This window comes from Piliocolobus tephrosceles, chromosome 14 (genome assembly GCF_002776525.5).
Source record: "Piliocolobus tephrosceles isolate RC106 chromosome 14, ASM277652v3, whole genome shotgun sequence".
Classification (NCBI taxonomy): Eukaryota; Metazoa; Chordata; class Mammalia; order Primates; family Cercopithecidae; genus Piliocolobus; species Piliocolobus tephrosceles.
In genome coordinates this window covers 10,566,661-10,579,954 of record NC_045447.1, presented here as the reverse complement: position 1 = coordinate 10,579,954, position 13,294 = coordinate 10,566,661, and the positions used below count along the sequence as shown (strand labels likewise).

The 13,294-nt window shown below is 55.0% G+C and overlaps 2 protein-coding genes across 4 annotated transcripts in view; both read right to left on the bottom strand.

The window, feature by feature from the left end:
- Positions 1–84: 84 nt before the first annotated feature.
- On the bottom strand, positions 85–9,134 carry ST6GALNAC4 (ST6 N-acetylgalactosaminide alpha-2,6-sialyltransferase 4). 3 transcript variants are annotated; one of them, XM_023217067.2, is made up of 6 exons: positions 8,898–9,133; positions 8,506–8,592; positions 6,814–6,999; positions 4,418–4,830; positions 2,157–2,264; positions 85–766 (listed from the first exon to the last, which is right to left on the bottom strand). In XM_023217067.2, the coding sequence occupies exons 2-6, from the start codon at positions 8,515–8,517 to the stop codon at positions 577–579; spliced, it is 909 nt and encodes a 302-aa protein (XP_023072835.1). In that variant the 5' UTR covers positions 8,518–8,592; positions 8,898–9,133; the 3' UTR covers positions 85–576. The 3 variants fall into 3 exon arrangements, with proteins under 3 accessions (XP_023072835.1, XP_023072837.1, XP_023072836.1); XM_023217069.2 differs by lacking the exon at positions 8,506–8,592; XM_023217068.1 differs by lacking the exon at positions 2,157–2,264 and having other exon boundaries at positions 526–766; positions 8,898–9,134.
- Positions 9,135–10,714: 1,580 nt separating this feature from the next.
- The window catches only part of PIP5KL1 (phosphatidylinositol-4-phosphate 5-kinase like 1), a 7,144-nt gene continuing 4,564 nt past the window's right edge, over positions 10,715–13,294 (bottom strand). Inside the window, exons 8-9 of the mRNA XM_026457119.2 lie at positions 12,904–13,016; positions 10,715–10,749 (exon numbers count right to left, since the gene is read on the bottom strand). Of these exons, the coding sequence (XP_026312904.1) occupies positions 10,715–10,749; positions 12,904–13,016 (148 nt within the window). The remainder of the gene's footprint in view (positions 10,750–12,903; positions 13,017–13,294) is intronic.

Below are 13,294 nucleotides of genomic sequence, written 5' to 3'. Positions count from 1 at the left end.
AAAAAAAAAAAAAGCTTCTGAGATTGTGACAGGGAAAGAAGCTCTAGTCTCCACATTAGACACATGACCACGCTAGAGACAGTGTCCAGAAAACACACGTTTACCCGTACGTTCCTGATACGGCCCCAGCAGTCACAACTCCAAGGCCCCTTCACCCAACGAACCCTAGGCTCTTGGCTGCCCCAACCAGGGCGGCCGGCCTCAGAAGTGTGGCACCAAAAGGTAGTAGGGGTGGCTGGGGAGGAAGGAGCAGGACTGGCACAAGGTCATGATGCTGGTGAGTAGCGGGCCATCAGCCCCAGGGACAAAGGCCACTTGACAGACCTGGAGGTGGGGTGAGTCCCCAAATGCCATGAATTACTCAGGGACTAGAGGTGGAGACACTGCTCCTCGCTCCACTCCCCTTCAAGTCATGAGGCCTGAGATGGCTCCAAGTGTCGCCAGAGTGGGGCACTCCACCCAGCACGTGGCAGAAGGCAGGATCCATAAATTAAATGTTTTTGTGGAGTGTGATGGCCTGGGATGGGACATCCCAGAGGCCTCCCAACAGCATGGCGGCTGGCAGGGCGACGGAGGCTACTCAGTCCTCCAGGACGGATGGGCAAACACGATGGGCCTCTTCTTGGCCCAGCGGGAGAAGACTGCCTTCTCAGTGATGAAGCGGTGGGCGCTTCGGGGCGCCTGCTCGTGTGCCAGGTACATCTGACATTCATCCAGTCGGCCCTTCTCGAAGTAGTGGTAAGGCACTGAGGGGTGGCTCTTCTCCCTGTGGGGTGGGGAACAGGGCTGGTGTGGGACAGAACTCACTCACCTCCTGCCACACCCTGCTGCCTACCTTGACCACCCCTCGCCAGGCCCATGGGCTCATGGAGACCCATGCCTGATCCCTGGGAAGGCCAAGACACATAGGGGAGTAGCAAATCCCAAAGGCCAGGGCTCGAGTCCTGGCTCTGCCTCTTGCTAGCTGGATGACTCTGGGCCAGAGATGGACCCTTTGAGCCTCAATATCCCATGTGTAAAATGCAGATGGTCACATCCACCTTCTAGAACAAGCGCGTAGGTCAAGAGATGGAGACTGCAAGCACCCTGCTAGTGGTGTTGGGCTCCTGGTGAGGACGGAGCCCCTCATTCCCATGTCACAGAGCCACCCTGCACGCCCACCTCCCCATCAGCATCACAAGGGCCAGCCGTGTGGCCAGGGCCATGGCTGGGGCACAGGGACACCTGTCACCTGGGTGACCTGTTCTGAACCCATTAATTTCCATGATATTGAAATACAATAACATAGGCCAGGTGCAGTGGCTCACACCTGTAATCCCTGATCCCTGGGGAGGCCAAGGGGGGGTGGATCACCTGAGGTCAGGAGTTCGAGGTCAGCCTGGCCAACATGATGAAACCCCGTTTCTACTAAAAATACAAAAAATTAGCTGGGCATGGTAGCATGCGCCTGTAATCACAGCTATTAGGCAGACTGAGGCAGGAGAATTGCTTGAACCAGGGAGGCAGAGGTTGCAGTGAGCCGAGATTGCGCCACTGCACTCCAGCCCCAGCCTGGGTGACAAGAGCAAAACTCTGTCTCAAAAAAAAAAAAGAAAGAAAGAAAAGAAATATAATAATATAACGATGGTACAAAATCATACCATAAACATATCTGAACTTGATGTCATGCTGGTATATAATATCAAAAATTATATATAATATCAAAAATTAAAACATATAAAATATATCACATATGTGTGTGTGTGTGTGTGTGTATATCTATTTAGGCCCTATTATATATATAGGCCCTGACTGTGGTAAGCACTTTTGTGGATTATTCCTCTCCTAAATGTTTCAACAACCTTCCAAGGAAGATGTGACTCTTTTCTCTATTTTCCACATAAGGAAACAGAGGGTCTGCAGGGTGGCATGACTGGCCCGTGACCAGCCTGTGGCCACAACAAGCAGCACTGGGGTTGTTGGTAAGGCAGCCTGTTTGACACTGAGCTCTTTCCCAAGGCCCAGAGCCCAAGGGGTATCTGTGCTATGGTCACCCACCAGTATATGGTCAACCCACATACTCTGTGCCCCCGCAGCTCCCTAATCCTCTGGCTTAAGGCCTGGGAGGGCTCACAGTTCTCCCCGTGTCCCTGCGTGCCCGGCCCGGCCGGTCTGACCTGCAGTAGCTGTCGCTGACCATCCCATAGACCACGATCTCCTCACACAGCTCCAGCGCGAGGATCATGGTGAACCAGCCGGTGCTGAGGAAGGAGCCCGACTGCCTCCTGGGGGTAGGTGGGGGGGACAGGGGGATGCTGTCAACATGGGGCCACGTGGTGGCTCCAGGCCCCAGTGGCACTTGGTATTTTCCCAGTCCAGGGCTACGCACCTCAACCTCTTGTGGGGGAGGCTGGGGAGGGGGCAGAGCCAGCCCAAGGCCAGCAGTGGGTGACAGGCAGAGCGGCACACAAACCCAGGCCTGATCACCTCCTCAGCACCCAGCGGGGCTTGGGCCCAGCTACGCTTTGCAGGGTTTGAGCAAACGCCTGGATGATGGGTGTGGGGGCTCTGGCCATGTCCTCTCCTCATCTAAGGGACCAGGCCTGGGGAGACAGCAGGAAGCAGCAGGGCACCGAGGTTTGAAGTCGGGGCGGGGGTTGTCTAGAGTCCAAGGATCTTCCACTTGAACCCTGGCTCTGCTATGGGCATCACATTTGCTCGTGAACCTCTCTGAGCCTCATGACCGGTCTGTGAAGTGGAGACAATTCTAGGGGTTATAGGGAGGGAACACTGTCAGCCCAGCCCCTGCCCCCATGCCCCCATGCTCCACTTGGAGTCAGGGGCTAGGTGGTGGCCCCAGCCTCAGCTCTCTGGAGGCAGCAGCCCTGGGTACCCTCCCAGCCAAGGGCCACCGCCCTCGACCTCTACAGGGCAGGTATGAACTGGTTCATTCGTTCAAACTGAGCCCCACCCAGGCCCTGTGCTGGCCCTGAACCTGCCTCATCTGGTGCTAACATTCCCAAGGGAAGGAGACAAATAGATAAACAAGTAGCTAGGAGACAAATCTACAAGTAAGATGATGGCAGAGGGTGACAACTGCTGCCAAGACAAGGAAACAAAGGAATGGATAAAGAATGCCAGGGCGGGAGGCACTCCTTCAGACGGGGTGGTAAGGGCGGGCTTCCCTGAGGAGGTGACCTGAGTAGCAAGAGGAGCCTGTCATGGGAAGATCTGGGAGAACATTCCAGGGAGAGGGAACGGCAGGTGCAAAGGACTGCAGGTAGAAATAGGCATGGATGTCTGAGCCCCATGGGTAGAACAGGGAGAGTGAAGGAGACACAAGGTCACAGAGGCAGGCAGGGGCAGGATCACGCAGGGCAGGCAGGCCAGGAGTGGTGGGGGTGGGAAGCCTGCAGCTTAGGTCAAGGTGGCAGCCATGGGCCATTGTATGTGGCAGATGATGGTACAAGGGGAGTCAGAGGCATAGCCCAATTTTCTGGTGAATACACCAGAGGCTGACTGTTCTGTCTCCTGAGCACAGAGGCCGGTGCAGGAGCAGGCGTGTGGAGGAGGGACCGGCAAGAGTCATGAGTGCGCTTTTGGGTATGACATAAAATGAAACCTTGAATGCAGAGTGCTTCACCCAGTGCCTGGTGAGCAAAGAGGGCTGTTATTGCTCTGTTTTGTTTTGCTTTTTGCGACAGAGTCTCACTCTGTCACCCAGGCTGGAGTGCAGTGGCGTGATCTTGGCTCACTGCAACCTCTGCCTCCAGGTTCAAGTAGTTCTCCTGCCTCAGCTACTCTCCTGAGTAGCTAGAATTACAGGCATGCGCCATCACACATGGCTAATTTTTATATTTTTAGTAGAGACGGGGTTTCACTATGTTGGCCAGGGTGGTCTTGATCTCTTGACTTCGTGATCCTCCCACCTGGGCCTCCCAAAGTGCTGGGATTACAGGCGTGAGCCACCGCGCCTGGCCCTAATTTTTGTATTTTTAGTAGAGATGGGGCCTCAAACTCCTGACCTCAAGTGATCCTCCCGCCTTGGCCTCCCAAAATGCTGGGATTACAGGCATAAGCCACCCAGCCTCTAACTTTTATTATCCAGAAGGGATATCAGAGACTAAGTTAGACAAACCATTCCCTCCAGAGAGAAGCGCTCCCTCCTGCCCCTCCACACACTGCCCAGTGCTTCCCATCGGGTGCTCAAAAGGCCTGATAGCCCTCACCACCATTTGGGATTCTAGATCTGTATGACAGTTTCCTGAGTGACATCCCCTCTGCCTTCTGCCCCCCATTAGAGGGCAGGACCATGTCTGCCTCCATGAGTGCTGATCTCCCGGGCATGACAGAGCAGAGCCCTGATGGACAAGAGACTCGCAGAGAATGAAGGTCCCCAGCTGCCAGGGAGACCCCAGCAGGCAGGCCCCAGGCTCACCGGTTCTTGCCCGTCTCGTCCTGGAAGATTTGGTCGCAGTAGGCCATCATGCGCTCAGTGAAGGTGTATACCTGCAGGCCGGGGTACATCCTGGTGAGCTGCAGCAGCGTGCGGTAGGTGCGGCCGCCGAGCACCCGGTCCATGTGCCTGCCCTGGCCCCACACCACATAGAGCGTGTCTCGGGCCTTCTGGAAGTAGTGTGAGTAGTTGCGCAGCAGCAGCGGCACGCTTGTGTGTGAGATGACACGCAGGGTACTGCGCTGGCCCACGTCCGCCTCAAAGCCCACGGTGGGCGCCTGGTTCATGCGGAACACGCACTCGGCACCATCGATCTCAGCACCCAGGCCTGAGCCCAGCATCTGGCCGGAGCTGGACACCACAGCACAGCTGCGGCAGGGCTCGCGGACCAGCGGCTGCAGGGCAGGCAGGGAGAAAGAGACAGAGAGGCATGAGCATGCAGCTTACACCCCCTGCGCCTCCCCCAGGAATATCCACCAACCTTACTTGATCAGGTATCGGCTTGAAGGACCGTTATTAACCCATTTTGCAGGCTGGGCAGCAGGGATGACTTTCCCAGATCACAGTGATATCCAGTGTCAGAGCTAAGGTTCTGCACTCAGCCCCCTCACTTCCTCATCAGCCGTATTTGTGGTCCTCATTCCTGTCGCTGCCTCTGAGGCCCTAACTGTCCCTACATAATGAGTTCTTATGAGGTTTGCTTGAGCAAATATTTACAAAACACTTAGAACAGTGGAGGGCACAGACTGGAGGTCATATAAGTATTTGTTAAGTAAACAGGAACCTCAGTTCTTCAGAATCGTTCTTAGGCCACCCCCTCCCCTGCGCATGCCTCACCCACACTGTGCCCAGTTTCTAAGTAAAAGCAGGGTCATCAGTGCCCAGGACAACTGTGGGACTCCCTGGTCTTGAGCCTGAATCCTGGCTCTGCCCCCTCCTAGCTATGTGGCCTGAGGCCAAGTCACTGGTCTCTGTGAGCCTCAAGTCTCTCATCTGTAAAATGGGGAAGAAAACATCTGGGCCGGGAGTGGTGGCTCACACCTGTAATTCCAGCACTTTGGAAGGCCGAGGTGGGTGAATCACCTGAGGTCAGGAGTTCGAGACCAGCCTGGCCAACATGGCGAAACCCCATCTCTACCAAAAACACAAAAATTAGCTGGGCGTAGTAGCACACTCCTTTAATCCCAGCTACTCAGGAGGCTGAGGCAGGAGAATCCCTTGAATCTGGCAAGCGGAGGTTGCAGTGAGCCGAGATCGTGCCACTGCACTCCAGCCTGTTGACAGAGTGAGATCCTGTCTAAAATAAATAAACAAATAAAAATATAAATGCAAAAGAAAAAGAAAAAGAAAACAACATCTGGGCGGGCATGGTGGCTCACACCTGTAATCCCAGCACTCTGGGAGGCTGAGGTGGGTGGATCACTTGAGATCAGGAGTTCAAGACCTGCCTAGCCAACATGGTGAAACCCCATCTCTAAAAATTAGCCAGGTGTGGTGGAGCACGCCTGTAGTCCCAGGGCAGGGCTAGGGCAGGCACATGGACCCAGTGCTCAGTGGTTGCACCTACCACACACTGCTGCAGCTCACCTGGATGTACCCTGGCTTACAGGTGTACACCTTCACTGAACACATGAGGGCCTACTGTGACCAGATCTTCCAGGACGAGACGAGCAAGAACCGGTGAGCTATGTGGGAGGCTGAAGCATGAGAATCATTTGAACCCGAGAGGTGGAGGTTGCAGTGAGCTGAGATCACATTACTGCACTCCAGCCTGGGTGACAGAGTGAGACTCTCTCTCTCTCAAACAAACAAACAAACAAACAAAAAACAATTTCTTGGCCGGGCATGGTGGCTCACGCCTGTAATCCCAGCACTTTGAAAGGTCAAGGCAAGCAGATCACCTGAGGTTGGGAGTTCGAGACCAGCCTGACCAACATGGAGAAACCCCGTCTCTACTAAAAATACAAAATTAGCCAGGTGTGGTGGCGCATACCTGTAATCCCAGCTACTCAGGAGGTTAAGGCAGGAAAATCACTTAAACCCGGGAGGCGGAGGTTGCAGTGAGCCGAGATCGTGCCATTGCACTCCAGCCTGGGCAACAAGAGCACAACTCTATCTCAAAAAAAAAAAAAAAAAAAAAAACTTTCTTCTTAGAACCTAGGGCTCAGAACCGAGATCGCACCACTGCACTCCAGCCTGGGCAACAGAACAAGACTCCGTCTCAAAAAAAAAAAAAAAAAAAGAACCTAGGGCTCAGAGAGGTGACATGATTGGCCAGGATCACATGGCTGGTGAGCAGAGGGGCCAAGTTCAAGGTCCAGTTTGGGACAAGCCCAGCTGTCACTACCCACCCCAGATGCACTGCCTGGCCCACTTACCTTCCCATCTGGCACACTGCTATATCCACTGAAGTGCAAGGGGCCCGGCACGGTGGGTCTGGAGTCTGTAGAAAAGTGGTGGTCCAGGCAGGTGGCCAGACAGAGGGGCAGGCCGGCCCAGCAGCACAGGAGGATGTAGATGGCAGAGAAGACCACAGAGCACAGGATGATGAGCACGAGCCGACCCTGAGGGAGACAGTGACCACGGGCGGGTGTATGTGGGGAGGGGTTCCCAGAAGCCCCTTCAGGGCTGCACCTGGCCTCCTGGGTCTAGAGCAGCTCCTAGAACAGCAGCAGAATCCAGTCTCCACCCATTGGGCCTTACCTGGGGATGCCAAGCTCTGGGCACATAAGGCCCTGGAGATAACACTGTCATTATCCCTACCTTCTAGATAAGGAAAGCAATTCGGGATGAAGTGACTAGTACAAGGCCGTACAGCAAAGAAGCACCACAGTGGGGCCTTAAATACAGGCTGGAAAGCCCATATTCCTAACTGGAGGCTGGGGTGTATTATGTGACCTGTGGCTCTCCATCCCTCTGGGGCTGTTTCCTCCTCTACAAACTGGTGACTGTTAACGCCCACCGTGTGAACTTACGGGAGGGGCAGTGAAAGCGTTCCGTATACTGTATGCGGTGCACATGACAATGGGAAAGTGGTGCCTCAGAAGGGCCACCAGCTCCTTCAGCCTAGGACCAGGGCTGCCTAGTGTGGCCCTGCCTCCGCCCCACCCCCAGCTGACTCAGTGGCCGTCTGATAATCAGCAGGCCAGGTGGCACAAGGAGATTGGAGCAAATGTCCTTCAAGAAATGGCTTTAATAATTGAAAAGCTGGTGCCTGGAGGCTCCTGCCTCCAGAAACCATGTGCCAAAGGCTGTTGGAACCAGGAAGCTCTTCTAGCCATCCAGGCTGGCCCTCCTGGCAGACTTAGTGAATGCCTCCACCACCACCAAGCCTCTCAGGATGGGAGGGGCTTGGTGGCAGCAGAACTGTGGGCTAGTCACTGGGTAGTGGTCCACCCTGGTCACCACCTGTGTCTCTCTGGGCTCCAGTTTTCTAGACTCGAGGCACAAGTCCCTAGGCCACCCTTCAGAAGCCACCGAGCCGTTGGCTGGTGCTCTCCGAAAATCAGAAGTGGGAAAGTTGCCCCCACCCCCCACCCCATCACCACCACCCACCCCGGGGCATCCTGCCCGAGGCCCACCATTTTCTGCCTGCAAGCTACATCAGCTTCTAAAAATAAGTCTTTTCTGTGTGGCCAGCTGTGCAAGGGAGGTAGTTCTGCCTGGCACCTGCTCCCCTGCCCATGAGGAACCAGAGACCTTGACTCAGGCAGTCGAAATGAACTGCCCCCCACATCCAGCTGTCTCTCTCCCACAACCCGGGGCTTCTGCGGTAAAGACAAGAGCGGCTGAACTGAACTTTCACACCCCCAGTCCCAGGTAGGCCTTGCCTGGTTAGCTCGTAGTGTTACCTCCGTTTTACAGGGATAGCAAGGTACTGATACCACAGAGGGGATGCCACCCGCCTGGGGCCACACAGAGGGCTGGACTTTGAGGCCATTCTGCCCTTCTCTGCTTGGCAGCAGGGAGGTCAGAAGTGGCAGTGGGTCCTGGGGTGGAGAGGCTCCTGAGCTGCTCCGCCGGTCTGGGTCTCTGCGTTCCCTGGAAGTCCTCCTTCTTCCACCACTTACCGGAGCCTTCATGCTGTCGCTGTCCCTCGGTAGTCTAGGGGCTGCTGTCTCCAGGGCTGGGGCTGGGAAGGGGTGGGAGCCAGGCACCTGCCAAGACCCAGAAACTCAGAGCCGGGAGGGGTAAGGCAGATGAAGTTCTAGGCTATCGGGAAAACTGAGGCAGGGGACGTACAGGCCGGGGTGAAAGCACATGGCGCCCTAGAATCCAACCCCTTGACGTCTCCAAACACCAGAAGGCAATGTCCCCATCCTAAAGGAGCAGGACTCAGCGACCTTTGCGAGACCTCCTGCCAAGCAAAGAGGCAGCGAGGGGGCACCCCCAGCTCAAGGTCACCAATCGGGTCTGGGGCAGAGAGAGCCAGAAGCCCGGAATTCCACCCCATCCATCCTACCTCTCTACCCGGGGGACGAATGGAGAGGCCGGGGGAGGGCAGGACGTGGGATTTTCACCGCCCTTCCAGATTCCACTGCCGCATCTCCCGGCCGGGTGCTAACCGGGCGTGCAGGCTGGGGTTCGCAGGAGGCTCGCGATCCGCTGCTCGGAGCTCCATGGCCCCCGGGCCGGGCCGACCGCACTGGAAGCTGATCCGAGCGGCCAGAGGCAGGGGGCGGGGCCGGGGCCGGCGAGGACGGGCGGAGACTCGCGCGCCTGGGGCGGGGCCTGCGCGCCGCAGGCGGATCCTACGGGCGCAGCTTGCGCGACCTGGGGAGGGCTCTGCGCGGCCGGGACGGGGCGGGACGTGAATGGCTGGCGGCGAGGCCTCCAGCTAGGGGCGGGGCCTCAGGGCCGGGGGCGGGGCTTCAGAGCCGGGGCGGAGTCTGAGTATCAGCATCTCCCTTTTCTGTCCTCGGCATTTCCAGCAGGCTCCTGCCTGGGCGAGGCTGTCGGGCCGCAGGGGAAAGAGACCTAGAGTGTGTCGGGGGCCACCGGGCAGTGGCGGCCTGGCTGTCCGGACTTGAGTGTCTCCATCTGAAATGGTGGTTGAGCAGGGAAATTAAGCGGGGCTTGGGGTCAGGCAGTCCACGTTTCAACTGGTAGGGTTGCTGGACTTATCAAGTAAGATACAGAATGCCCAGTGACACTGGAAATTCAGATAAACAACGAATACATAAGTTATTTTCAATATGATTATTTTATTATGATTATGTCAGTGTGACATTCACCTGAGCCTGTTTTTCTCCTCTGAGACCCACGTGCAGAAGCAGCTCCTGTCACAGCCAAGATTCGAACCCAGGCAGTTTCACTCCAGACCCGGGGCTGTGACCACCTACTCTTACCTCTCAAAGGCTCCCTCGCTAGAATGTCCTCAAATCCAAGTCAAGTTAGCCCAGGCCCCGGGCAGAGGCCGCAGTGTGTCCTATTGGGGTCCCTTGGGATCTCAGAGGCAACTGCCTTCAGGCGCCAGGCTGGTGGCAGAAAGCACTGGGACAGTAGCAGGGGTGGGCCTATGGGGAAGTGAGAGGGCACACTTCCCGTCTAAGTTTTTTTTTTTTTTTTTTTTTTTTTGAGACAGAGTCTCTGTTGCCCAGGCTGGAGTACAGTGGCACCGTCTTGGCTCATTGCAACCTCCGCCTCCCGGGTTCAAGCAATTTCCAGCTAACTTTTGTATTTTTAGTAGAGACAGGGTTTTACCATGTTGGCCAGGCTGGTATCTAACTGCTGACCTCAAGTGACCTGCCTGCCTCGGCCTCCCAAAGTGCTAGGACTACAAGCGTAAGCCACCACGCCCGGCCCTTGTTTATGATCTTTTTTTTTTTTTGCAAAATATTGCATTGGCCAGAAAGATCATCTCCCCTTCCTTGCCACACCCACCTCCTCTGCAGGGTGCTGGCCTGGGAACCAGCTTGGGCTCCTTCCCTGGTCTCCATTTCAAACTCCTTTTTCCTTTTTCTCAGAGGCTCAGGCCTGGGCTGGATGCCAGGGTATCTGTCCCCAGCTCAGCAACCTTCCCAGTCTACCCTGCTCCAGGTTCAAAGCCAAATCACCCTTGGGCCTGGTGCTGTAGGACTCAGTGCCTGTCCAGGGGCTGGGAGGAGGGCTGCTGTAGTGGCCCTGCCCCCCAGGGGCTTCCTTTGAGCACACACTCTCCTGTCTCTGCCACTCCAGCCTGGACACATGTGGGGAGTAGTGGTTCACCCTCAGTCACCATGGCTCCTCACTCACACAAGGCAGTATGTCCCCAAAGCCAGAACCCTTCCTTCTCAGTCCTCATTCTTCAAGTTTCTTTGCTCGTAGGCCCAACCCTGAGGGCACAATGGTGAGAAGTTCCCTATGGATTCACACACTGCCCACAATGGCTGGTGAGGTGATGATTCCTTCCCCAGAGAGGCAACTCCACCCTTGCTAGGGCCATATGGAGACAGCAGCATGCCCAAATGGTCCGGGTCCCAGGAGAAATGAGGATCATAAGACTACAGTGATCCCAGCACTTTGGGAGGCCAAGACGGGCGGATCATGAGGTCAGGAGATCGAGACCATCCTGCCTAATACGGTGAAACCCCGTCTCTACTAAAAAATACAAAAAACTAGCCGGGCGAGGTGGCGGGCACCTGTAGCCCCAGCTACTCGGGAGGCTGAGGCAGGAGAATGGCATGAACCCGGGAGGCGGAGCTTGCAGTGAGCTGAGATACGGCCACTACACTCCAGCCTGGGCAACAGAGTGGGACTCCGTCTCAAAAAAAAAAAAAAAAAAGACTACAGTGGAACTGTGACCAGGAAGTCCTTCAGCCCCAGATAAACATCTTCACTTTGCTTTTGGCAAAAACCTACTCTGCTTACCACAACCTACATGATCCTACACGGGGTGAACTCCTTCAGTCACCCTCCACCGACCCTGGCCACCCTCCGACTGCCAATCATACTGAAGCCATTCCTACTGCAGGACCTTTGCACTCACTATGTCCTCTGCTGGACGGCGCTAGTCTTATAGTGGCTCCTCTTGTCATTCAGCTGCACATCACCTCCTCTGAAAAGCCCTTGCCAGCCACCCAGCCAACACCGCACCCCCATCCCTCTTGCCTCACCCCAACTCAGTTTTTCATAGTATTTGTCACACTCTGAAATTGCCATGTGTATTAACTGGTTGCCTTATTTATGGTCCACCTGCCCCACAGATTCTAAGCTCCATGTGGGCAAAGTCAGACCAGCCATGTGCTCAGGGCACCTCCACACCTGCACAGTGCCCAGCACACACTAGGTGCTAGGTCACGTCTATCAATGCATGAGTTAGGAGAGACTGGGTCCCATGAGTTCTTGAACAAATCACTTTCCTCTCCAGCCTGAGGTCCCGGATAGGCTCATGGTCAGAGACCCAAAGGTGGAGAGGGGCTGAGTCATCCTTATGTGTGAGAGCAGGACTCTGTGGCGCTGACTCAGCCCTGTGGGATCCAGATGGGTGGAAATGTGGAGTCAGACTCTAGTTCCTGTTGCAATTCCCTGCCACCTCTGAATTTCCCTGGCCCATCACCTCCTGAGTGATGGGCATGACACACTCTATGTCACAACTTCCTGCTAAAGCAAGAACAAGAAATTTCCACTCAGTTCATGCCAGCACAGAGAGGTTGAGAAATCAGGCAAGGTCACCCAGCCGACTAGGAGTGATATCAATATTTAAAGTACATATATTCTGGCAAAGTGCAGTGGTTCATGCCTGTGGGCCCAACACTTTGGGAGGATCAAATTGGGCGAATTGCTGGAGCCCAGGAGTTCAAGATCAGCCTGGGCAATATGGCGAGACCCTGTCTCTGCAGAATAAAATAAAAGTAACCAGGTGTGATGGCACATGCCTGTAGTCCCAGCTACTTGGGAGGCTGAGGTGGGAGAATCACTTGAGCCCAGGAGGTTGAGGCTGCAGTGAGCTGTAATCCATGCCACTGCACTCAAGCATAGGTGACAGAGGGAGACCCTGTCTCCAAAAAACCCGAAAACCAAATATTCCAGGAACCCTGCAGCCAGAGCTCTCTTCTTCCTCCCCCTTCCCCCTCAGCCATCTTTCTTTTTTTGTTGTTGTTTTGTTTGAGACAGTCTTGCTGTGTTGCCCAGTCTGGAGTGCAGTGGTGCCATCTCGGCTCACTGCAACCTCTGCCTCCTGGATTCAAGCGATTCTCCTGCCTCAGCCTCCTGAATATCTGGGATTACAGGCGTGTGCCACCACGCCCCGCTAATTTTTGTGTTTTTAGTAGAGATTAGGTTTCAGCATCTTGGCCAGGCTGGTCTTGAACTACTGACCTCGTGATCCACCTATCTTGGCCTCCCAAAGTGCTGGGATTACAAGCATGAGCTACTGCGCCCAGCAGAAACTGGGCTCTTAATGACTCAGGCAGAGGGCAGCAGGGACACCCTTCTAAACTTCACCCTGAATGAAGGAGGGGCAGGCAGTGACCACCCTCGTGACTCACCCAGGTTGATGGTCTTGCCCTGAAAGTTGAGGTCCTTCAGCACCAGAACAATGGGGCTGCCCTCAGGGGCGGGATCCACCCAGCGGCTCACCTCGCAGCCTTTGATGTCATACCTGAGTGAGGCGACAGAATTCAGCTTTACATAGATTTGAGACACACAGAGAATCTCACAAGAGCTTCCAGTGACTACTTATGTGCACTAAACTATTACATAGATCATCCCCAATCCTCAGCACAACCCTGGCCTTTCTTTCTTTCTTTCTCTTTCTTCCTTTCTTCCTTCCTTCCTTTCTTTCTCTTTCTTTTCTTTCTTTCTTTCTTTTTCTTTCTTTCTCTTCCTTCCTCTTTCTTTTTTCTTTCTTTCTTTCTCCTTTCTCTTTCTCTCTCTCTC